Source organism: Bubalus bubalis, chromosome 9 (genome assembly GCF_019923935.1).
Source record: "Bubalus bubalis isolate 160015118507 breed Murrah chromosome 9, NDDB_SH_1, whole genome shotgun sequence".
NCBI lineage: Eukaryota > Metazoa > Chordata > Mammalia > Artiodactyla > Bovidae > Bubalus > Bubalus bubalis.
Genome location: NC_059165.1, coordinates 8,472,874 through 8,496,117, shown reverse-complemented (window position 1 = coordinate 8,496,117; position 23,244 = coordinate 8,472,874). Strand labels below are relative to the sequence as shown.

The 23,244-nt window shown below is 34.7% G+C and overlaps 1 protein-coding gene across 11 annotated transcripts in view; it reads left to right on the top strand.

The window, feature by feature from the left end:
- PPIP5K2 (diphosphoinositol pentakisphosphate kinase 2) overlaps positions 1–23,244 on the top strand; it is an 83,872-nt gene that overhangs the window by 48,725 nt on the left and 11,903 nt on the right. For 4 of the 11 annotated variants that reach the window (XM_044947265.2, XM_006056401.4, XM_006056400.4 and 1 more), the window contains exons 20-28: positions 5,837–5,964; positions 6,550–6,664; positions 12,237–12,344; positions 14,002–14,118; positions 16,580–16,747; positions 19,041–19,214; positions 20,504–20,576; positions 22,152–22,271; positions 23,148–23,210. In XM_044947265.2, the coding sequence (XP_044803200.1) occupies positions 5,837–5,964; positions 6,550–6,664; positions 12,237–12,344; positions 14,002–14,118; positions 16,580–16,747; positions 19,041–19,214; positions 20,504–20,576; positions 22,152–22,271; positions 23,148–23,210 (1,066 nt within the window). The remainder of the gene's footprint in view (positions 1–5,836; positions 5,965–6,549; positions 6,665–12,236; positions 12,345–14,001; positions 14,119–16,579; positions 16,748–19,040; positions 19,215–20,503; positions 20,577–22,151; positions 22,272–23,147; positions 23,211–23,244) is intronic. The other 7 variants (XM_025292163.3, XM_025292162.3, XM_025292166.3 and 4 more) reach the window with 5 other exon arrangements.

The following is a 23,244-nucleotide window of genomic DNA, read 5'->3' as shown; positions in this document are numbered from 1 at the left end:
ATGAATACTAACAGCCTTGGACATGACAGGGGTACCTGTGACCCTGGCTCCCTTCCCCCACCTTATTTGTCTCTTTGTAGTGGCGACGCCTGAAACCTATTAGACCCTGGACGCAGTGGAGGGGCTCCCTTTCCTGGCGGCCTAGGCAGAGATACTGGCAGCACCCATAGAAACAAGGCATCAGTAACCTTGGAGGTTACAGTAGCAACAGGGACACCGGGTGACCACACCTAGCAGATGCAGTGGAGTGTCAAACGGCTCAAATACAACCATTGGCTTAAGAAAAACCAAAAGCTTATGCTATAGTGCCACCTACTAGAGAAGAGATCAGGATTGCAAGGAGAAATATCAATAACCTCAGATACGCAGATGACACCACCCTTATGGCAGAAAGTGAAGAAGAACTAAAAAGCCTCTTGATGAAGCTTCAAGGGGAGAGTGAAAAAGCTGGCTTAAAACTCAACATTCATAAAACTAAGATCATGGCATCTGGTCCCATCACTTCCTGCAAATAGAAGGGGAAACAATGGAAACAGTGACAGACTTTATTTTCTTGGGCTCCAAAAATCACTGCAGATTGTGACTGCAGCCATGAAATTAAAAGATGCTTGCTCCTTGGAAGAAAAGCTATGACAAACCTAGACAGCATATTAAAAAGCAGAGACATTACTTTGCCAACAAAGGTCCATCTAGTCAAAGCTATGGTTTTTCCAGTAGTCATGTATGGCTGTGAGAGTTGGACCATAAATAAGGCTGAGCGCCAAAGAATTGTTGCTTTTGAACTGTGGTGTTGGAGAAGACTCTTGAGAGTCTCTTGGACTGTAAGGAGATCCAACCAGTCCGTCCTAAAGGAAATCAGTCCTGAATATTCATTGGAAGGACTGATGCTGAAGCTGAAGCTCCAATACTTTGGCCACCTGATGTGAAGACCCGACTCATTAGAAAAAACACTGATGCTGGGAAAGACTAAAGGTGGGAGGAGAAGGGGACGACAGAGGATAAGGTCGTTGGATGGCATCACCGACTCGGACATGAGTTTGCGCAAGCTCCAGGAGATGGTGAAGGACAGGGAAATCTGGCGTGCTGCAGTCCATAGGGTTACAAAGAGTTGGACATGACTGAGTGACTGAGCAACAGCTGAAGAAGAGAACAAAAACTAACAAATGGGACTGCTGCTGCTGCTGCTGCTAAGTCACTTCAGTCATGTCCAACTCTGCGACCCCATAGATGGCAGCCCACCAGGCTCCGCTGTCCCTGGGATTCTCCAGGCAAGAACACTGGAGTGGGTTGCCATTTCCTCCTCCAATGCATGAAAATGAAAAGTGAAAGTGAAGTCACTTAGTCGTGTCCTACCCTCAGTGACCCCATGGACTGCAGCCTACCAGGCTCCTCCGTCCATGGGATTTTCCAGGCAAGAGTACTGGAGTGGGGTGCCATTGCCTTCTCCAAACAAATGGGACTACATCAAACTAAAAAGCTTCTGTACATTAAATATTGAAAAAGTACCAAATGAGAAAAGATGTTTGCAAATCATATATTCAATTTGAAGGTAATATTCAAAATATATGAAGAACTCCTACAACTCAACAAAAAAACCAAATAACCCAATTAAACAGTAAGCCGAAAAGCTAGGAATTGTTCCAGAGAGGACATACAGACTGCCAAGAGACTCATGAAAAGATGTTCATCATCACTAATTATTAGGAAAATGCCAATCAAAAACAGAATGAGAGATCATCTCAGGCCTGTTAGAATGGCTGTTATCAAAAAGGCAAGAAGTAACAAGTACTGGAAAGGATATGGAGAAAAGGGAACTCTGGTACCTTGTTGGTGGGAATGTAAACTGGCGCAGCCACCATGGAAAACAGTTTGGAGCTTCCTCAGAAACGTAAGAAGAGTACTAGTGTATGATCTAGCTATTCCACTTCTGGGTATTTATCTAAAAAATATGAAGAGAGTAATTTGAATAGATACATACAACCCTGTGTTCGTGGTGGCATTATTTACAATAGCCAAGACATGGCAATTGCCCATTGATGAATGAATGGATGAAGGAGCGTATATAATACAGTGGAATATTACCCAGCCATAAAAAATATATGTATCATCTTGCCATTTGTGGCAACATGGATGGACCTTGAGAATATTGCATTAAATAAGTCCTTCAGATAAAAATTGATACTATATGATTCCACATAAATGTGAAATATTAAAATTTTTTAAATAAGCAAACCTAGCAAAAGAAACATATTCATAGAGAAAAGAGTAATAATTACTAAAAGGGAAAGGAGGTGAATTGAGTAAAGAGGGTCATTTGTATGGTAATGGGTGGAAGCTAAGCTTTTGGTGTTGAGCATACTGTAGTTTATACAGAAGCTGTATGCATGAAACATGTTATAAACCAACATTACCTCAATAGATTAAATAGTAAAAATAGCCTCAATGGTATGATGGAAGATAAGGATATTTAAAGATTATAATATTTGATATAGCTGAATTATCCTTTGGAAATGTTTAAAATACTTCAGCATTTGCAAAGTTTTTAGAATTTATAATATTTTATATGTATTTTATATGTACATTTTAATAAAATAATTAAAATAAAAGATTAGTATTAATATTCTCTTAATTAAGATGGTGACTGAACTGAACTGAAATGAGTAACTGAACTAAACTGAACTGAATTGAGATGGCACACATTTGTTGAAGTTGGAAGATCATTTCCTTTGTTATTTGTAGATAATGAAACAGAGTTCTTTATAATAGTATTTGCAATATAAATTCCAGTGATACTTATTAAATGTGTCACATAATAAACTTTCAAATATCTTCAGCTGTATTTTAGTCAGTTCTTTTTATGGCAGAAATATTATAAGAAAACTTGGGCATCTAACAGTTAATTAAGTCTGACAGGACTAAAGCTACTTAGCACGCATGCATGCATTGGAGAAGGAAATGGCAACCCACTCCAGTATTCTTGCCTGGAGAATCCCAGGGATGGAGGAGCCTGGTTGGCTGCCTTCTATGGGGTCGCACAGAGTCAGACACGACTGAAGTGACTTAGCAGCAGCAACTGGTTGTGGCAACTTGCTTTTTCAGCTCCACAAGATATGTCACTGTTTTGAAGGGAAAGAAGCCTTTACTATAAAAATAATATATCTTGTTGTAAAATTAGAAAATATATGGCCAAAAAAAATCAATATGACATTACCAATTAGACAAAAACATTTCACAGTTCCAGAAAATTCTGAAAGCCCTTTCCCTTAAATTCATGGACATTTTGGGTTTTTTTTTGTAAATTCATATATATAACAAATACGTTCTTCACAAAAATGGAACAAGGAAAGTGTACTGTTTTACAACCTGATTTTTTTTTTCTTGGCCTCAAGAAGTTTTTTCCAAATCAGTAAAGCTGAATATACTTCAATATAAAGCTGAGTATATTCAATATATTCAAGTATATTGAATATACTCAATATACTTCCTAATAGCTGATGAAATAATACTATTTAGCCAATTTCTCACATTTGGAAATGTGGATTCCTTTAATTTACACTTTGCTTATATGTATGTCTTTATGTGCAGTCAAAATGACTTCTTTAGCTCAAGATCTCTTTTACCAGCTTTCTTCCAGGTTCTCAGTGTATGAGAGTGACTATTTACTTGTACCTTGACCAATAATGACACAAAAATATCCTTTGATGATTTTAAATTTCAGCATTTTCCTTTTGTTTACACATACATACGCAGTTACATACACATTTCATATTTTTCATGCCCAATTTCTTTATGTTGGTGAGATTACCAAACCAACCAAGCTTTTGTGTTTAAAGATAAATGACCCAAGAAGTTCCATTTTCATACATCTTCCATATGTAATCAATCAACCTTTTTTTTTTTTAGGCAGTTTTGAGATTTGTTGTCCGTATTAATTTTTTGCCATCTGGGAAGTACGTGATGTAACCTTTAAATGCAGATGTCCCAGAAAAATCTTGGGGAGAGAATGTATGCCTGTTTCTTCCCTGCTTATGTCTACTCTTCCTTCTTTCTCTGTCCCTGCTTCCCTCTGCCTTCACCCCATTTCTGCCTTCTTCCTCTTAAACCTTCTCTTCCTATTTATACACTCAGTACAGATTTTTTTCTTCAGTTCAGTGGCTCAGTCGTGTCCAACTCTTTGCGACCGCATGGACTGGAGCACGCCAGGCCTCCATGTCCATCATCAGCTCCTGGAGTTACTCAAACTCGTGTCCATTGAGTCGGTGATGCCATCCGACCATCTCATCCTCTTTTGTCCTCTTCTCCTCCCGCCTTCAATCTTTCCCAGCATCAGGGTCGTTTCCAATGAGTTGGTTCTTCACATCAGGTGGCCAAAGTATTAGAGCTTCAGCATCAGTCCTTCCAGTGAATATTCAGGATTGATTTCCTTCAGGATGGACCAGTTGGATCTCCTTGCTGTCCAAGGGACTCTCAAGAGTCTTCTCCAACACCACAGCTCAAAAGCATCAGTTCTTCGGCGCTCAGCTTTCTTTATGGTCCGGTTACCATTTATGAAGACAGAGACATGAGCAGTGGAAGATAGATCATTGAATTAAAGATCCCACCTCCAGGTGGAACCCTCATCTGTCCCCCGGCTGACCGCAGAGTGTCCCGCTACCTCCTCTCCAGAGCATCATTCCTTCGTATCTGCTGCCAGAGCCACAGTTCCATTCACTCCAAGGACTACTTTATAAAATTCCACACCTGGAGTGACCTCTAGTCACCCAGCATCCACTTTATGTCTCCAAATTGTGTAGGACTGCAATCTTTTGATCAGTTTCTGAGAAAACACAATGAAGCATTTCACTCTTTTAATTTAAAGCCACTAATAAAATATGTAGTTGGTCAGCCCAACAGTTTCTTACCTGCCACCAGTACCAGTGACAGTTTCTTGTCATTCCCTGGGCAAGTCATATCCTAGCCAGTGTTCAGTGTTACTCCCCCAAATTCATGAAATACTTTTCTCCAGGATTTTGGTGAAGGGTGGGCTGTGTCTAATTTTGCTAATGCATCTCCCAGATTTCAGAGAACTACCAGCTTTGCCATGAGTCAAAGCTTAAAGATCTATTTCTGCTGTTTTTCTCAAACCAAAGCTCATTGGAAAAATAATGTATAGTGTTACTTGTTTTATTATAGCAGTTTCCTAATTAAAGCAGTTAATTAATAGAAAATTTTTTCATGTCAGATCATTTTTTCATCTATCCCTGTGAACTGTAATTTTTATTACTGTTATAATTACTGTTAACAGTTTTGGTTATAATTTCTCATAAATTTAATTAACTTATAATGGCAATATAGCTCATTAAATTTGATAATTTTTGTGGCATTTTTGGCTCACCAGTCATTAAAACTTTGTATTGACCAAAGGCAAATAATTTGTTAACCTTTTTAATCATTGACATTCAAATAGACAAAAATTTCGTGGTTTCAATTTGTATTTCTTTATGTTTGTTGACTATTCTATGCTTTACTAGTTGTGCACTTAATCCATCTTTCTTTTAGGGTTGTTTCTACATTTAAAACCTTATTATCTTCACGGTTGCATTCATCATTCATCCTCTCCTCTTTAGAAATTACTTGTTTTTTTAGTTCCACCAAAAAATATTCTTCTAATTACACTTAATAGTGTGGGGACTAATATACTTGAAGTTGTAGAAATGTAAATTAGTAATTGTGTAATGTTCAAAAAAGGCTTGATAAAAATATTTGTCACTCACTAAAATTCTTAAATTTAGTAATACCTTTATTGGAATTCTTTATTATTATACCCTTTTTCTAATAGTGTGTATTTTCTGCTCAGGAATATGGTATAACTAAAGCTGAAAAACTGGAGATTGCCAAAGGCTACTGTACTCCTCTAGTTAGAAAAATTCGCTCAGATCTTCAAAGGACACAAGATGATGACACTGTAAATAAACTCCATCCTGTGTAAGAGACTGTACTGGTATTTAAGTCTATAGGCATCTGTCTTTGCATACTTGAAATCTAAATTTTTGTTGTTCCTATGACTAAGGCAGGAGTGTATCACTTGGTACACTGTGGAAATACAGATTACCTAGATGTTCCGAATAGTGAACTTTTCAACCAGTATTCTTTTTGGCTCCAAACTGGAGGAAAAAACTGAGGGTCACAGGGAAAGGGGATGTGTGTTACCATTCATGTGCGATCATCAGTGATCATCCTCATTCAGCAGCATTAACATCTGTGAGCTCCTTTAGTGCTGTGATCTGTTTCAGTGTTAATAAAGGTGCTTAAATGACCTTCTTACAGTGAACTTGACTAATATTAACTCTTCTTTGACTAATCTCAGTGGTCTCAGTTAGTTTCAGTTATCTTCATGTTAGAGAAATGTCTACTAAGAACACCTCAGTTGTGATGGAAAGAGTGATAGATTCACTTACTATGTTCTTTTACTTCTAGAAAGATTAAATTCCATTTTACAAAATAATTTCAGTACTTAATGAGTCTTAACTGTGTGGTTATGTTTTAACACTGTCTGCTCCTGACTTTTAGGTATTCCAGAGGTGTTCTGTCACCTGAACGTCATGTCCGTACCAGATTGTATTTCACCAGTGAAAGTCACGTACATTCTTTACTGTCTATTCTTCGCTATGGTGCCTTATGCGATGTAAGTAGAATAAGTTACATCAATCTACTTAACAAGTATGTGTTACTGAATTTGTAATCAGATCACTGACATCATTTTTTTATTGTACAGTTTTTAATAATTCATTATTTGCCATCATTTGTCAAAAGTCTACTGTTTACCAAGCATTGTGCTAGATGTTGGAGATAATGACATGTTTTATTCCTTCTGGAGAAAATCCCTTTAAGCCAACAATAATACAAATTATTGTAAGTGATCTTCAAGCTGGTGACAGTAAGATGAAGAGAATCAGATGAATTCGCATTATTTAGGGATTAGAATCGACAGGATTTGGTGTTTGGACATTGTGACTCTTACTGTAACATAATGAATCAATAACAAAGCTTACTGGCTTAAAACAAGTACAGGCATTTTTGTTTTTTTTTTCTCTGTCATACTTTAAATGCTTGACTTGGGTCATTTAGGCAGTTTTGCATTGTGTCTCTCATGAGATTGCAGCTCAGACAGTGGCTGGAGCTCAAATCACCTCAGAGCTTTCTTTTCATATCTAGTTCTTGATGTGCTGACTGTCAGGTGGGGGCTCGGCTGGGGTTATGGACCAGAATACCTACCATGGCCTCTTCGTGTGACCTCAGAATACAGCAGATTCCTCAGAAGATAGCAGCTGAGTTCCAGAAGTGCACTAAGAGAAAAAAAGAGCAAGCATAAAGTATTTTTATGATCTAACTTACGAGGTCACATCCTTTCACTCTTACCGAGCATTTTTGGTTGAAGTGGTCACTGAGGTCCATCCAGGTTCAAGGGAGGGAAGATAGACCCATAGTACTAGATGAGTGGAATATCACTTGTCACTCACTATAAGATGAGTCCTTGGGATTGGATATATTTTGGTGGCCATTTGAAAAATGGGGTCTGTCACGGTATGTTAGCATACAATCCATATTTCTCCCACGTGCAGATTTCACTTAATCTCCTCTACAGTATTCCTCCAAGCTTATCTATTATAGCATAAACTTGACCTCCAGGATCTCATTATCTAAATTGTTCAGATATGGGTGGGACTCTTTGGGTAGAACCCTTTGAGTGCCCAGGAGAACTCAGTCTCATTTCAGAGACCTATGAAATGAAGACACCAATTATCTGTCATACATTTGACATACAGCATCGAGAAGCATAGGATAACTGCCTTAGGCGACCTTTTCAAAAAGAGGGGAAAACAGAAGGTACACCATGGTCGTCACTGGTCCATGGCAGTTTTGAAGTGTGCCTAGGTACTTAATGCCCATTCCTTAATCAGGGCTCTGGCATACTACTAGGAGTTGTTTTTAATGGTTCATGGCTTTATACTTTTGATTCTTGATGGCTTCATCTAGGTCATCCTTCCTTCTTCATAAAAAGTAGCTCATGCTTGCAGCTAAGTAGTTTTTTTAACCTGCTTCCTGCCCAAAGAAGTTTGGAGATCCAGAGGTCTTTTTACTTTTAGTTCAAGATGGTATAATTTTAAAAAAACAAAAAGGAATATATAATCTACTCTATTAATTCACACCCACAGATCTCTCAAGAATAAGTTGATTTATACATTGGACTCCCTCTTTGGCTGCTGAGAGAGTACTCAGCAGTCTTTATTGTTTAATAGGGAGTATCTGAGAGACATGCTGATATGATCCTGAGAAAGTCATTGTGTCTTTGAAAAATCTGTGAGCCTTAAGTCTTTCTGAAGTCTTTAGCAAGTGTTTTTACCATCATACCCATGTTTTCATGACAGATTCTTGTGTTTCCATTCTTCCTAAAAGCCACTTTTTAATTATAGCATTGTTGACTCTCTGGAGAGGCTGGAAATAAGAAACAGTTTTATTTCTGATTCCTGCAAGTCTTGGATCCTTTTTAATTAACCATTTCCTATAGCTTATTTCCCTCTCCTCAGTGTTTATCAGAGGTAACGAGAAGAATCTTGGTGGTGTTTTCAGAATTTTTTCTGGAAATCTTGGTAGCTAGCTCATTGAATTACACTGTCTACAGGCTATAGTATTTCTATATTTTATGCCACTATGTAGAAAGCATTCTTTATCCTATAGTTTCCAATAAGGTTTTTTTAACCCTCCTATGATCCCTCACCAACAGTCTCCTCAGTGTCCTTTAGGCTTTCATTAACACTCTTTTTGAGGCATCTTAACTTTCCTTACCACTCCCCTTGAGGCCCTTCCTGTGCTTACAGGTATGCAACGTAAGAAAGAGTCAAGGAAGCTTCCCATATTACCAACATAGGATCATTTACAAAATTATCCATCATTCACTGAGAAGAGTAACATTTGCAGAAATATCAGGTGTTAGAAGGAAAGCAATGAGTTTAGTTTTAGACAGCTTGAGTTTGAGGCGCTAGTTCTCAAGAGAATTCAGTCTCATTTCAAAGACCTATGAAATGAAGACATGAATTATCTGTCTGTCATAGGTTCAACATACAATAATGAGATAAACAAGTGAAGGTAAATCAAGTGGAGATGACCAGTAGCATGTTGATATGTAAGGCTAGAGGTATGGGTTGAAGGCACAAGAGTTGGGAAGCCAACACATTAATGACGCCTGAGGCAGTAGCTGTAGATAATATTCCCTGGAAGTCTGTATTTGAAAAAGTGAGAAAATGACATTTTAGAGATTAACAGTGGAAGTGCTAACCAAGCAGATTTAGAAATTATAATACCCCTTTCTCAGTACACTCAAACTACAGATTATCTAGAATACACTGTCACTTCTATTATATATCAAAAATATCTTTTCAGCCATCTCTAAGGTACCAAAAAATAAGAATTAAAAAAAATTTATATCTATATATATATGGGTATATACATTTATGCACATCTATAAAAAAGTAATCCTTAAAAGAAAATGAATTCAACTTTGTATTCTTTTGTACTTATTAAAATAAAGGGCAGTGAAATGTACATGAAGATTTTGCATATGTCTCTTGATTCTTAATATCTCTTATCATTGGGCCTTGATGAATAATTATTCACAGAGTTACCCTAAGGCTGTGTAAGTGTTCTGTTCCCATCAAATTTTCTAATTCATCTGTTCTTTCCCCCTTGTTTTTATTTCTTTTTTTATTCCTTAATGGAATAGCAAAGTGGCATCCCTTGATTACATATACAGATTATGTGTGCTCAATCGCTCAGTCATGTCTTAACTCTTTGTGACCCATGGACTATAGCCTGCCAGGCTCCTCTGCCCATGGGATTTTCTAGGCCAGAACACTGGAGCGGGTTGTCATTTCCTACTCCAGGGCACCTTCCCAACCTAGGAATCAAACCCAAGTCTCTTGCATCTCCTGCATTGGCAGACGGATTGTTTACCACTGAGCCACCTGGGAAGCCCATGTGGATTAGTGGAGCTTTAATAAAAGAAATAGAGAAAAAATGACTCTTAGTTAGCAAAGGGAAGAGCTTATATATCCGTTAATAATGATGGAATTGTTTTTGGTGGGGAGAGATACATTTCTTTTGTGGTCACACTTAAACCTTGCACTTAGTTATAAGGTAGGAAGAACAAAGGATATGGGAATGGATAGGAAGCCTATGGTTGGAGAATAAAAGTGAATGATAGATAAAATTGTAGCAGATAAGATTGGAGAACCATTCCAGGATTGGGAAGCCCTTGAAATGTTTTAATTAGGAATTGAATGGCTTTGGTTGCTGTGTAGGCATTAGATAGGTAGAAGTAGATTTGAGGAAACCAGTTAGGAGGCTGTCTCACAGTGATCTAAAGAGCGTGGTGGCTGTAGTATATATTGCATTCAGCTACATTTCTAAAACAAAAGCTGAACAACTCTACTGTCAAAAAATCTGGGCTTCTGGGGTTTAAAAAAATTAAAGTAAAAATTAAGCTCTTATACCAAAATGATGTCCTATTTTCTAATTTTAAAACTTTAAAAAATTTATTTGAACTAAAATTACTTATCCCAGCTCATATTATCCTAATAAGAGCCTGTAGCTAATATAATTAAAACCTTGTATGGTCTCTTCCCAGTTGAGATTTATCAATGTAAACTTGGTAAAATCTGTCTCTCCATAGTAGATTTTTTTTTAAAGACTTATTGAGGAAATAAAATTATAAGTAAGATTTCAAGAAATATATTTAATGATCCTTAATTGTTTAAAAAAGATTTTTATGAATTCTTGCATATTAATTGTGTTTAGGAAGATGCTATAAAATATTTTGTTTTATCTTTTCATTAGAGCAGACCTAGCAAAGTCTATATCTGTACCACTGAATTAGATATTACATGGTGTTCTTATTAATAATACCATATCACAGAATCTAATAGATCTTTTCAATCTTGAAAATTTTCAATATTTAACTTAAGCCCATCACTTACAATAATTTACATCTAGTGGTATTCAGTAATGCTATGCTATAATTTCCTATAAATTTTGAAAGAAAATATACATACATCTTTGCACATATCCCCTCCTCAAACATAGGCAGACACACACGAACACACAGATGCAGTTTTTCCTGTGGAGTGTTGTTTAAGTTGGGAGCAACTGCTCTAGAGCATTTAAACGTATTAATAGCCATTTGTTGAAACTTAAGTATACATGTAATTACACAAATGACATAATATTGCTTTAACTTTACTTTCCAAAAATTTGGAATGCTTCCTCAGAGATAGATGATGTCCAAATTTAAAAAGGAAATATGTGTTGAATTTTAAAAAATCAGCGTGTAGTCTTGACTTTTGGCTTTTGCATGTCAAATTTTATTTTTTCTTAAAACACATTCTATATTAAAGCCAAAACTCTTACATACTCTCAGTGTATATATAAAACCCTTATATACAAAAAAAATTGTTGAATGCTTTTATATATTTGTAATGTTTATGACATGAGATGAAGGACATTATCTCTGATGTACATAAGGTGTCAGTAGACCTTGTTAATTATTATTGACTGTAGATTTTGAACTTTGAGTAGTTTTGCCTTTTGAGATAGAATTTTCTACTTTGAATGCTTGTAATACATGTTCTGTAAGGTCCCTTTCAGTTCTGATGCTCTTTAATTACATGTTTGAAGACCATTGATTCTGTAAATGATGGTGGAGTGATTTTAGGAATGAAGCAGATGGTTTTAAGAATCTGCCTCTACTTTCTCCTGCTAATTGTTTTAAAATATCTACAGTTTAAAAAACTACAGTGGAATGAGAGATATTTAATTATAGTCATTACTTTCATGGGATAGTGTTCTGTTTTATGAAACATGACACTATATTAGTTACATTGGAACTTAAGGTTAACAACTGCCCCTTACCCTCAAAATTCAATTAATAGGTATCATATCTCAAGATAGTCTTTATTTTTACTTTCTATGAGTTACTAAAAAAAAAAAATACCACTAGAGTTTCTAATACTGCTGATAAGAGAATTAAAATTATTTAAGCTTAGGTGATTTATTAAATTTAAATTAGTGGAGTTATTTTGAAAGATTGTGTGTGGAAGTATTTCATTTGTGTGATGTCAATCAGGATTAAACGAACTGTCATAATGAAAATAAAGTGATTTTCAAGTAATATGAGAAAATGCTTACTATATACCTTTCTTCAGGAATCAAAGGATGAACAGTGGAAACGAGCTATGGATTATTTAAATGTTGTCAATGAACTCAACTACATGACTCAGATTGTTATCATGCTCTATGAGGACCCTAACAAGGTAACAGAGTTCTTGATTTGCATGTGTTGTTGTTCAGTCGCCAAGTCGTGTCCGACGTTTTGAAACGCCATGAACTGCAGAACACCAGGCTTCCCTGTCCTTCACTATCTCCCTGAGTTTGCTCAAACTCGTGTCCATTGAGTCGGTGATGCCATCCAACCATCTCATCCTCTGTCGTCCCCTTCTCCTCCTGCCCTCGATCTTTCCCAGCATCAGGGTCTTTTCCACTGAGTCAGTGCTTCACATCAGGTGGCCAAAGTATTGGAGCTTCAGCAGCAATCCTTCCCGTGGTTGTTCAGAGTTGATTTCCTTTATGATTAACTGGTTTGATCTCCTTTCTCTCCAAGGGACTCTCAAGAGTCCTTTCCAGCACAACAGCTCAAAAGTGTCCATTATTCCATGCTCAGCCTTATTTATGGTCCAGCTCTCACATCCATACATGACTACTAGAAAAACCATAGCTTTGAGTATATAGACTTTGTCGGCAATGTGGTATCTCTGCTTTTTAATACACCATCTAGGTTTGTCATAGCTATTCTTCCAAGGAGCAAGCATCTTTTTAATTTCATGGCTGCAGTCACCGTATGCATTGATTTTGGAGCACAAGAAAATGAAATGACACTGTTTCTACTTTTTCCCCATCCATTTGCCATGAAGTGATAGAACCGAATGTCAAGATCTTTGTTTTTTGAATGTTGAGTTTTAAGACAGCTTTTTTTACTCTCCTCTTTTACCTTCATTGAGAGGTTCTTTAGTTCCTCTTCAGTTTCTTCCATCTGCATATCTGAGGTTGTTGGTATTTTTTCTGGCAATCTTGATTCCAGCTTGTGATTCATCCAGCCCAGCATTTCATATGATGTACTCTTCATATAAGTTAAATAAGCAGGGTGACAGTATACAGCCTTGATGTACCCATTTCCCAATTTGGAACTAGTCTGTTGTTCCATGTCTGATTCTGACTGTTGCTTCTTGACCTGCATACAGGTTGTTAGGAGGCAGGTAATGTGGTCTGGTATTCCCATCTCTTTAAGAATATTCCACAGTTTGTTGTGATCCACACAATCAAAGGCTTTAGCGTAGTCAATGAAGCACCATTAGATGTTTTTTTAAATTCCCTATGATCCAGTGTATGTTGGCAATTTGATCTCTTTGGCCTTTTCTAAATCCTGCTTGTACATCTGCAAGTTCTCAGTTCACATACTGCTGAAGCCTAGCTTGAAGGATTTTGAGCATTATCTTGCTCACATGTGAAATGAGTGCAGTTGTGTGGTAGTTTGAGCATTCTTTGGCATTGTCTTTCTTTGGGATTGGAATGAAAATTGACCTTTTCTAGTTGTGTGTGGCCACTGCTGAGTTTTCCAAATTTGCTGGCATAATGAGTGCAACACTTTAACAGCATCATCTTTTAGGATTTGAGATAGCTCAGATGGAATTCCATCACCTCCACTAGCTTTGTTCATAGTGATGCTTCCTAAGGCCCTCTTGACTTCACACTCTGGGATGTCTGACTCTAGGTGAAAGACCACACCATCGTGGTTATCTGGGACATTAAGAGCTTTTTTGTACAATTCTTCTGTTTATTCTTGCATGTGTTACCAGAGGTAAATCAATAATTTAAAGTTTCTCATTTTGAAGATGTTCTATAATATTTTTTTAGGATCTTTCCTCTGAGGAACGCTTTCATGTTGAGTTACATTTTAGTCCAGGAGCCAAAGGATGTGAAGAAGACAAAAATTTACCCTCTGGCTATGGATATAGACCAGCTTCAAGGGAGGTAACAAAGATGAAATTCTCATTGCATAGTTACTGCAGTCCTAAATTTAAATGTGACTACTTTAAGAATTTTCTGTTACATACTGTAATTCTTATCTCAACTACTAAATAGCATGGTTTAAACTTCTTGAGGTATGGTTTGGATGGATACACATTTTTAAGCATATTAGAATTTTATATTTTATCCTTTCTCTAGATTTTTTGGAGGGATTTTTAAGATCATTATTTAGAATGGATAACTGTAGTTTCTGTTTTTGGCTGTTGTTTTACTTGAGGATAGTCCATGCTTTACTAAACATTTGGAGTTAATTACCGCATTTTAATTCTTATAACCTTACAAAGTTAAGTATGTATTCACCTTTAAACTTTTTTTTACTAAGCTATGATACATAGTGGTAAACATTCCTAAATCATAAGCGTGTAGTTTAATGATATATCACAAAATAAACACAGTTGTAAAACAACTAGCCAGGTCATAGAATAATATCATTTGAGAAGAAATAATTGTGTCCTTCAATATCATAACCTCCCTGCTTTCTCCCCAAAGATAACTACTAGCTTGACTTCTGGCACATAGTTTAATTTTGTCTACTTTTGGACTTCATATAAAGTGAACTCACAAAATATGTGCTTTTTTAAGGATGGGAAGTAGATTTGGCTTCTTTCATTATGTGTTTGAAATTCATCTGTTCTTCATTTCTGTTGCCATGTAGTATTACATTAAGTAAATATGGTGCAGTTTGTTAATCCATTTCACTGTGATGATCATTTGGTTTGTTTGCAGTTCAGGGTTTGAAGATGGATGCTTTTATGAACATTCTTTTTTGGGTCTTTTTCTGAGCATATGTATGCATTTCTTTTGGATATAAAATTGCTGGGTTATAGGGTATGCATATGTTCAGGTTTTAAAAATACAGTCAATAACTTTCCTAAGCTACTGCCATGTCTTTATCAGCACTTGGTATGATTAGTGTTTTTAATGAGTTGTTTGGGGGATTGTGGCTTAAATTTACATTATCCTCACAACCAGTAAGGATTAGTACTTTTTCTTATATTCATTGGCCACTTGAGTATGTTTTTTGTGAAGTGCTACTGGCTAGGACCAGTAGAGTGCTGAGTAGAAGTATTGATAGCAAGCATCCTTGTTCATTCCCAGACTAAAGCAGAAAGTGTTTGGGAATTTTTACTGAAATTAGATAACCTCTGCAGGTCATGTTGAGAGACATAACACTTGTAGTTTTCTCTGGACATAACACTTCTTCAGAATTGAATCTTCTAGTCCTAGGACTTGGTATATATATATATCTCTGAATTTAGTTGGCTATTCTTTATATCTTTTTGATAAGATTGTTTTAATATCTTTTATTTGTCAGGTTAATTCCTAAATTCTTTTTTAATGTTGCTATAAATGACTCATTTAAATTTTATTTTGTTTGCTATTTTCAATTGAATTTTAACTCAATTTTTGTATAAAGATTTTATAACTGGCAACCTTCCTGTATGCTGTTTATTCATTCTGATAATTTATCCAGTCATTTTAATTTTCTATGTATATGATCATATCTCTGAATGATGACAGATGTCCAGTAAAATGCTGAGTAGATTTCACAATGATGGGCATTTTCTCTTTCAGTGATTTATTATTAACTGTGATGATTTTTTCTAGTTTTTTAGATATCCCTGACCTGGGTTGAAGAAGTTTATTTTTTATACCCCTAGTTTAATGAAGGTTTTTACATACTTTGGCTTCTTTTAGCCAGCGTTTATGTGTGAGTTTCACTGATGTAATTGGTTTTAGTTTGCCCATTCTTACTGCTTTAAAATATATGTTTCACTGTATGACCATGCCCCAATTTATCCATTCTATTTAGATGAATATTTAATATAATCTTTTTAAACTTACCTGTTTTCTGTACTATACTGTGAGACTCTTATATTTTGGGGACAGCATCTTATTCATCTGAGTCTTGACACGTGGTAGTACTCAGTAAATATTCAGTGAGTCATCAGATGGTTATTATTTTAAGTGTGCAGTCATCACATTTGTTAGAAATATTTGGAATAGAATTTGAATTTTCTATAACCAGATATTGTTTCAGTTTGTGCTTGAGTTGATGACATTACTGGTAACAAAACTGACCTCTGTTTTTTTTTTTTTAACTGTCATTTATTTATGAATATGGCTTATTTATTTGGGCATTGGATGAAATTTTATTAAGCATTTTGTTTTATATGGCTTTTTAATTGTTATTTTATTATTTCATTTATCCAGAGAGTATATGTATTTCTTGAAGTTAGGAACTCTGTCATCTGTCTTACAATACCCAGAATAATTCTAGATTTTCATAAGAATTCATATATCAATCCATTTAAATAAATAAACTTGTGTGTGTATATGTACATATATATACACAGTGATTTGTTTTATCTGAATTTTTTTATGTTATATTCTTTCTGCATAGAATGAAGGCAGGAGAGCTTTTAAAATTGATAGTGATGATGAACCACATACTTCTAAAAAAGATGAGGTTGATCGAGCTGTGATATTGTTTAAGCCTATGGTATCAGAGCCAATTCATATACACAGGAAGTCTCCACTTCCAAGATCTAGGAAGATGGCTACAAATGAAGTAAGTATATTTGTCAGAGCATGTTTTTTTAATGACGTAAACTAACTATATTTTAATAAAACAGAAAAGAAAATACAGCTTTAATTATTAAGCTTGGGAACCTACCAGATTTTTAACTGTCAACTTTATCAATTTTTCAAATAAATTTTTTAAAATGTAGAGACAGAAAATACAAAGATCACTTTTTTAGAATTTGGAGCTTTGTAGATTTCATAACAAAGTTCAGTATAAGTAGTAAAATAAGGCCTTTTTACAAACTGATCCATTTTTTTCCGTGTCACTTTAGGTTAGTCTAATAAAGAACTTTTTAAAAAATCTGATTTAATGGATCAGGAATAATTTTGGTTAAAAGTAGTGAGGAATTGCCAGAGACACTTCAGCAGCAGCTGATTCCAGTAACACTGTAGGTTAAGATGTGACATTCTAAATCGTTAACCTGATTGTAAAAGTCAGAATAGGAATTTGAAAATTGGATGCTGTAGTTGAAAACTTTACCTTTGTGTTTAGATCTATATAATTAAATAACTTAGGCTAATTCATATGCTCACTAACAAAATAACATTTAAATAGCTACTAAAATAACATTTAAAAGTAAAGTTGAGCAGTTGGAATGAAGTTTGTTAAGTAAATCTTTAATATCTATATACATTTTTATTCTTTAAATACCTTCATTTTGGGTTATTTATATTTTCTATAGGATGATTCAGCACTGATCTGAAATCAGTGCTTATGTTTTCTAAATTCTCAAGCAAAAGTATAAAGATAGGAAGCACCATCAACTTTTAAGCTAAAATATTTTTTGATGATCAAATACACCAAATCTTAAGTTAGGTATACTATCTAGCAGTTGGTAAGTAAGAACATATACACCAAAAAAAAGAATTACGCTCATTTCTCTCGACCCAAATTATACAAGTATGTGTGCTTTTGATTCTCCCAATTCAACAATTATGCATAGGAAAAGCATCTAAATAAAATAGATTGTTGTAGTTTTATAATGGAAAGTGCATACTAGTTAGGGTTTCCCGTGAATGGGATATTTTAAGTTAATTATAAAAGAGGATGATTAACAATTGTAGAATTTGGGGTTATTTGTTCTATTATAGCTTAATTTAAGAATGAGAAACCTGGGGTTAATTTTAGAAAATTGGGAAATGACATTTATTAATATAACCAAAAATATCATTTGTGTAAGGGCAGTGATTTTGATGATTTTGAGCAAAGCAATCTGTAATTTATCAAGTTGTTTATAATTTCACCATTAAACCTTTTTCTACACTCCAAAAAAATTCTGTAACATTGATACAGTAAATGTATTCCTTGACTACATTTTCCAACAGAACTATATTTGTGAAATCGTCAACAAAATCACTGCCCTTTGTTAACTCTTAAAACATAGAACACGTTGCTAAACCTTTTTCTCATAAATATTTAAATAGTTGCTTTCAAGAGATTATTTCTATGCCATGCTAAACTTTTACTTCCATAAGGGAAATTATTCAAGTTAAACCTTGAAGACTTTTTCCAGCGTCCATAATCTCCATGGATATCAGAAGTTTGTACTTTCCAAAGACACACAGAGAAAAAGACTATTCTCTTCATTTTGTGCAAGTAGATTTTACTATGTCCTCACTGTCTGAAATCTGAACATGCAAACATGTAAAATGAGAATGTTTGCTGCATGTTTTGTCTACTGAACTCTACAAATAATCTTTGGAAGGCGTAAATAAATAGATAGCATATAAGTGTAGACAAGTGCAATTTGAATCCTCCATCTTATGATCTCTAATTTTTTTTGTCTGGCAAATGAATTTTCCTTTATACATTATATACACTGAAGTCTCTTTAACCCTTTGAAGGATTCTTTAGTGCTTTGGGTTGAAAAGTTTACCCAGTATAGCATAAAACCTCTTAAATATCTAAAATTAAGTGAAATACATTCAAACTTTTAACATTGCCAAGATAAAAAATTGTTAAAATCTTTCCAGTTCTAAGAGAGAAGGGACAACTATTAAGCAGTATAAATATTTTGCATTTTAAGATAAGAAAGTAATTCTCATAATTCTTATTACTCACAATTAGATTTATAAGTGAGTCCTATCAATTTCTCAAATATTAAAATATTTGGCTCCCAAATTACTGTTTAATAGTTTTTTTAAAAAAATTGATAAGTGCAAACAAACTGTATTTTTTTTTCTTTCTGATCATTTGGCTCTGTTGTATCTAACTTTGCATGCTCTGCTTTTTTTTTTTTTTTTTTTTTTTTTTTTTTTGCCCCTTTTCTCACTTCTAGGAAGAGAGCCCCCTGAGTGTGTCTAGCCCAGAGGGTACTGGTACCTGGCTGCATTACACCAGTGGTGTGGGCACTGGGCGTCGAAGACGCAGATCAGGGGAACAAATCACTTCTTCCCCTGTCTCCCCCAAATCATTGGCTTTCACATCCAGTATTTTTGGCTCATGGCAACAGGTTTTTAAACTTTACTTCATTAAACATTTTTCCTCCCCGCATTCAGAGCAACAAACAGCTGTCTTGGAGGACATCTAATCCCTTATATTTTACATCAGAGTAAATCCTTCCGTTTTTTAATTTTGAATTCATTTTAAAACACTTGTGATGTCTGACAATATTTTGAGGGAAAGAAACCACTTAAATTGCTTATGTTTAGCATTTTTACTGGAGGGGGTTAAATATCCAGGATTTTAAAATTAGTCAATAAAATTTACATTCCTGGAACTTTAGCTTGTTAATAAAATTTTTTTAAAAGGAAAGAAAATTTTTTAAATTTAGTTGTCCTTTAAAATATTCAGAAATAAAGTTATATAATTTTATAGTAAGGAAATTTAATAACGTTTTCCTCCATAATTAAAAAATAGATTCCATTTGGAATTTGCTGAGAACCTAAAAATTTTTTTTTAAATATCCAGATTTATGTGGCCCTGTGTTAATTAGCAGGATACATCGAATACTGGTGATTCTCTCCCTCACTTTGTATTATCTGAAAGTATTATCTTAATTATGTACAATACGGTTTTTTTTTTTTAGCTGTATAATAATGCTTTCTTTAAGATAAAAGGGGACAATGTATATGTGCCCATCAACAATATGCCCCAACAAAAGGAGTCAAAATAAATGACTTCAGAAGGACTTTTTGTGGTGACATTTGGAAACTTAAAATACTGTGGGTTTTGGGGGTTTTTCACAATGGAAGGTCTGCTGTTACACATGACTTTTCCAAGAACTTCAGCAATTTCCTTTTGGAAACACAATGCATTGATTATAGGAAAAGGGATTATGGTATCCATTAAGGCTGTGAATATTCAAAGGTTACTCTGATAAAGCCTGTGCATGGATCAGTAATTGTATGGTGATCTCAACAGTCTCTGTCTGTCTTTTCTTTTGTTTGTGATTGTTTTTTCCCCCTTCAAATACAGGAGCTGTTTAAGAGTGGGCATTTGGCTTCTTTTAAAAGAGAGTGAAATTATATCTATAATAATTGTTTCTTTTCATCTGTCTTGTTTCATACGTGATATTTATTCTGAATGCCTGCTTCGCACCACTTCATTGCAAGGACCTCATATGAAATGGACTCCCTTCACAAGGGGATCTTGCATGATCTTTCATATCTTGTGTATTTCTACTAATATTTATCATACAGCTTATTAACCTTTGTCTGTCTAAAACAGGCTGCAAATGAAATATGGACTTTTTAGTTTATTTTACTGTTTTACTTCATTTATTTTGCTTTCCTTGTGCAGGTTGTATCTGAAAATGCTAATTACTTGCGAACACCAAGAACTCTTGTAGAACAGAAGCAGAACCCTACTGTAGGTATGTGGTCTGAAGGAAATTGTATTCCAAACCTTAAACTCAATATTTTGCACACATGTAAAACTCTTCAGAGGTGAAAGCATGACCAAATGCTATGCTTTAGTTTTTATTTAACATGCACTAATTCAGAAATGTGGAGTTGTAAAGCTGGAAATACACAGTAAAGTTTTGATGAAATGAACAAGAAATGACATTAATTTTGTTTTATAGTGCTTTTGAATGCCCATAACATGAACTGCTCAGTTTAATTGCCAGTGCTCATTTTTAATCTTGTATTCTATAAGTTAAAATCCCAGCATGTTTTAATTTAGGAAGGAAACTTCATTTTTCCCAATTGATTAAGTTGAAAATAGGCTACTGCATACAAAAAGAACTACTTTTCTGGTTAAAAATTTTTCAAGTGGAGAATATTTCACTTAAAATTAATTTACCTAGTTATTTACCTGTCTAGGTACACTAGTGATCTTTTTGGTCATCTCTTAAGGAAAGCCAAAGCAAAACTAATGTTTAGTGGCAGTGTTGATTTTTTTTATTGACCTATAGAACATAATTGGTTCTTAGCTAACACTCAAGAAAAGCAATGTTGAAGAAAACCTTTCTAAATTTATTTTGGTTTTAAAATCATTATTGATTTTAAAACTACATCGGATAATGACATTTTCTGTAAATAATTGTCTAAATCAGTTTAATAACAAAGTTCATGTTTTAACTATGTATGTACTATTATTTCTATTCTAAGTATATGAATGGTCCCTTGATACCTACATACTTGAAAAAATATTTCTTTAATTATACATATGTTACAGTGATACCTTTTGATATCCCCACGGTATTTTGCCAGATACACACACACACACACACACATTACTCCTTTCTTTACATACTGTAATGTATCTGATAAAAATTTACTTAATCCTTACCTAATGGTAAAAGCTTTCCTTGGTTGTAAAGACTTTTACTACAAGTTAAGCATCAAATTGGGCTTCTTATTAATTAAGATCTTAAGTTATTTAAGTATTAGAAATTTAGAGTGATTTAGGCCGAATGACCACATTGTGAAAGGAATTGTTTCACCTGGTCTTCTTGCAAATAAGTAAACTTTGATTTGCTTTATTTCATAACAGATATTGATAACTCACATTCAGGGGCATCAGGAAAGCTTCTTCATTCGCAGATATACATCCAAAAATACTGATTTAATATGATTTAATTTGTGCTAGGAGAGGTTTTTTTAATATTTCCTGCTCATACAAATTGATTGACAAAATTCCTTATCATCCTAAATTAATTTTTATGATAGTGTTTTTTAATACTTTTAATATGTATATGTCTAATTATTGTGTGGGTATATTATTTTCCTCAAAGAACATTTTCTCCAGTGTAAATGCCTCCATTTGTACATATGATAAATGGTGGTGGTGACTGTATTAAGTTGACATAATAAGTGAATTGTGAGCCTGTTGAGGGCACTGCCAGATATGTGTGGTAAGAGCCATGTTGTTGCATGCTGCATGAATTCCCAATGTGAACAGAAGAACACCCGTTGCTGTATGTATTTTCTCTAACTCCCATCAGGGTCTCACTGTGCGGGCCTGTTTAGCACCTCGGTGCTCGGGGGTTCTTCAAGCGCACCTAACCTACAGGATTATGCTCGTACTCATCGTAAAAAGCTGACCTCTTCTGGCTGCATAGATGGTATGTGCACACATGCACACACAGAATCATACCTGCACCCATGCACACACCCATGAGCATATATTTCTCAAAGGCAAGCCTAAGGCCACTGACGGATGCAAATGGAATCCCATCACCCTTTGCCTAAGTGACTATCAGTGTGCTCTGTTATCCACTACTTAGGTCCATGTTTCATCAAGCAGTTAATTATAGTTAGACTTACAGTACTTGTTCAATGAGTATTTCATTGAAATATGAAATTTAGAACTATATCATGTATATTCTTTTAAATAGTTAATAAGCCATTTTATAAAGAATAAATTTCTTTCATCTTTTAAGCATTTTTTTTAAATTCTTAACCCTTATTTTACTTCTAAATAAATAAAGTGAATGGGATGTTTATAAGAAAACATATTGGCATTATTTTTGTAAGAATAAACATAAGATGAGAATATTTTAGGATCCCTAGGTGAAGGAAATCTTCTCACTGTTGTTAATGCACCTTGAGTTTTAATATTCAGAAAGTCTCTTGAGGCTCATCAAAGCGTGCCCCTTTTGTTAATAGGAGTACTTACTAGCCCTTTTGAAATTAGCTATTCTAAAACTTTTTCTCATGTATCCACAAGTTTATTTTAGTTAGTAAAACATGGATTTACCAGAATTGCCAGCTCATCCTGCTTTTCTTTCTTTTGTATATTTTATTGAACACTTTGCCTCTATCATCAAGCCATTTTACTTCTTTTAACCAGTATTTGGCTTATTTCCCTCTCTCATTGTCCCTTCTGCATGTCACCTAATTCTAACCTCCTTATATATTTGTTTTTCTTCCTCTTTTTTTAAGTGTCCTTCTTTTGGTAGCTGTTACGAATTTCAGGTACCTGTTTTTCTCTTTCTCAGACGCCACACGCGGTTCTGCTGTTAAAAGGTTTTCTATCTCATTTGCTCGACACCCAACCAATGGTACGTTTTGCTTTTATTTTAAAAGATAATCCCC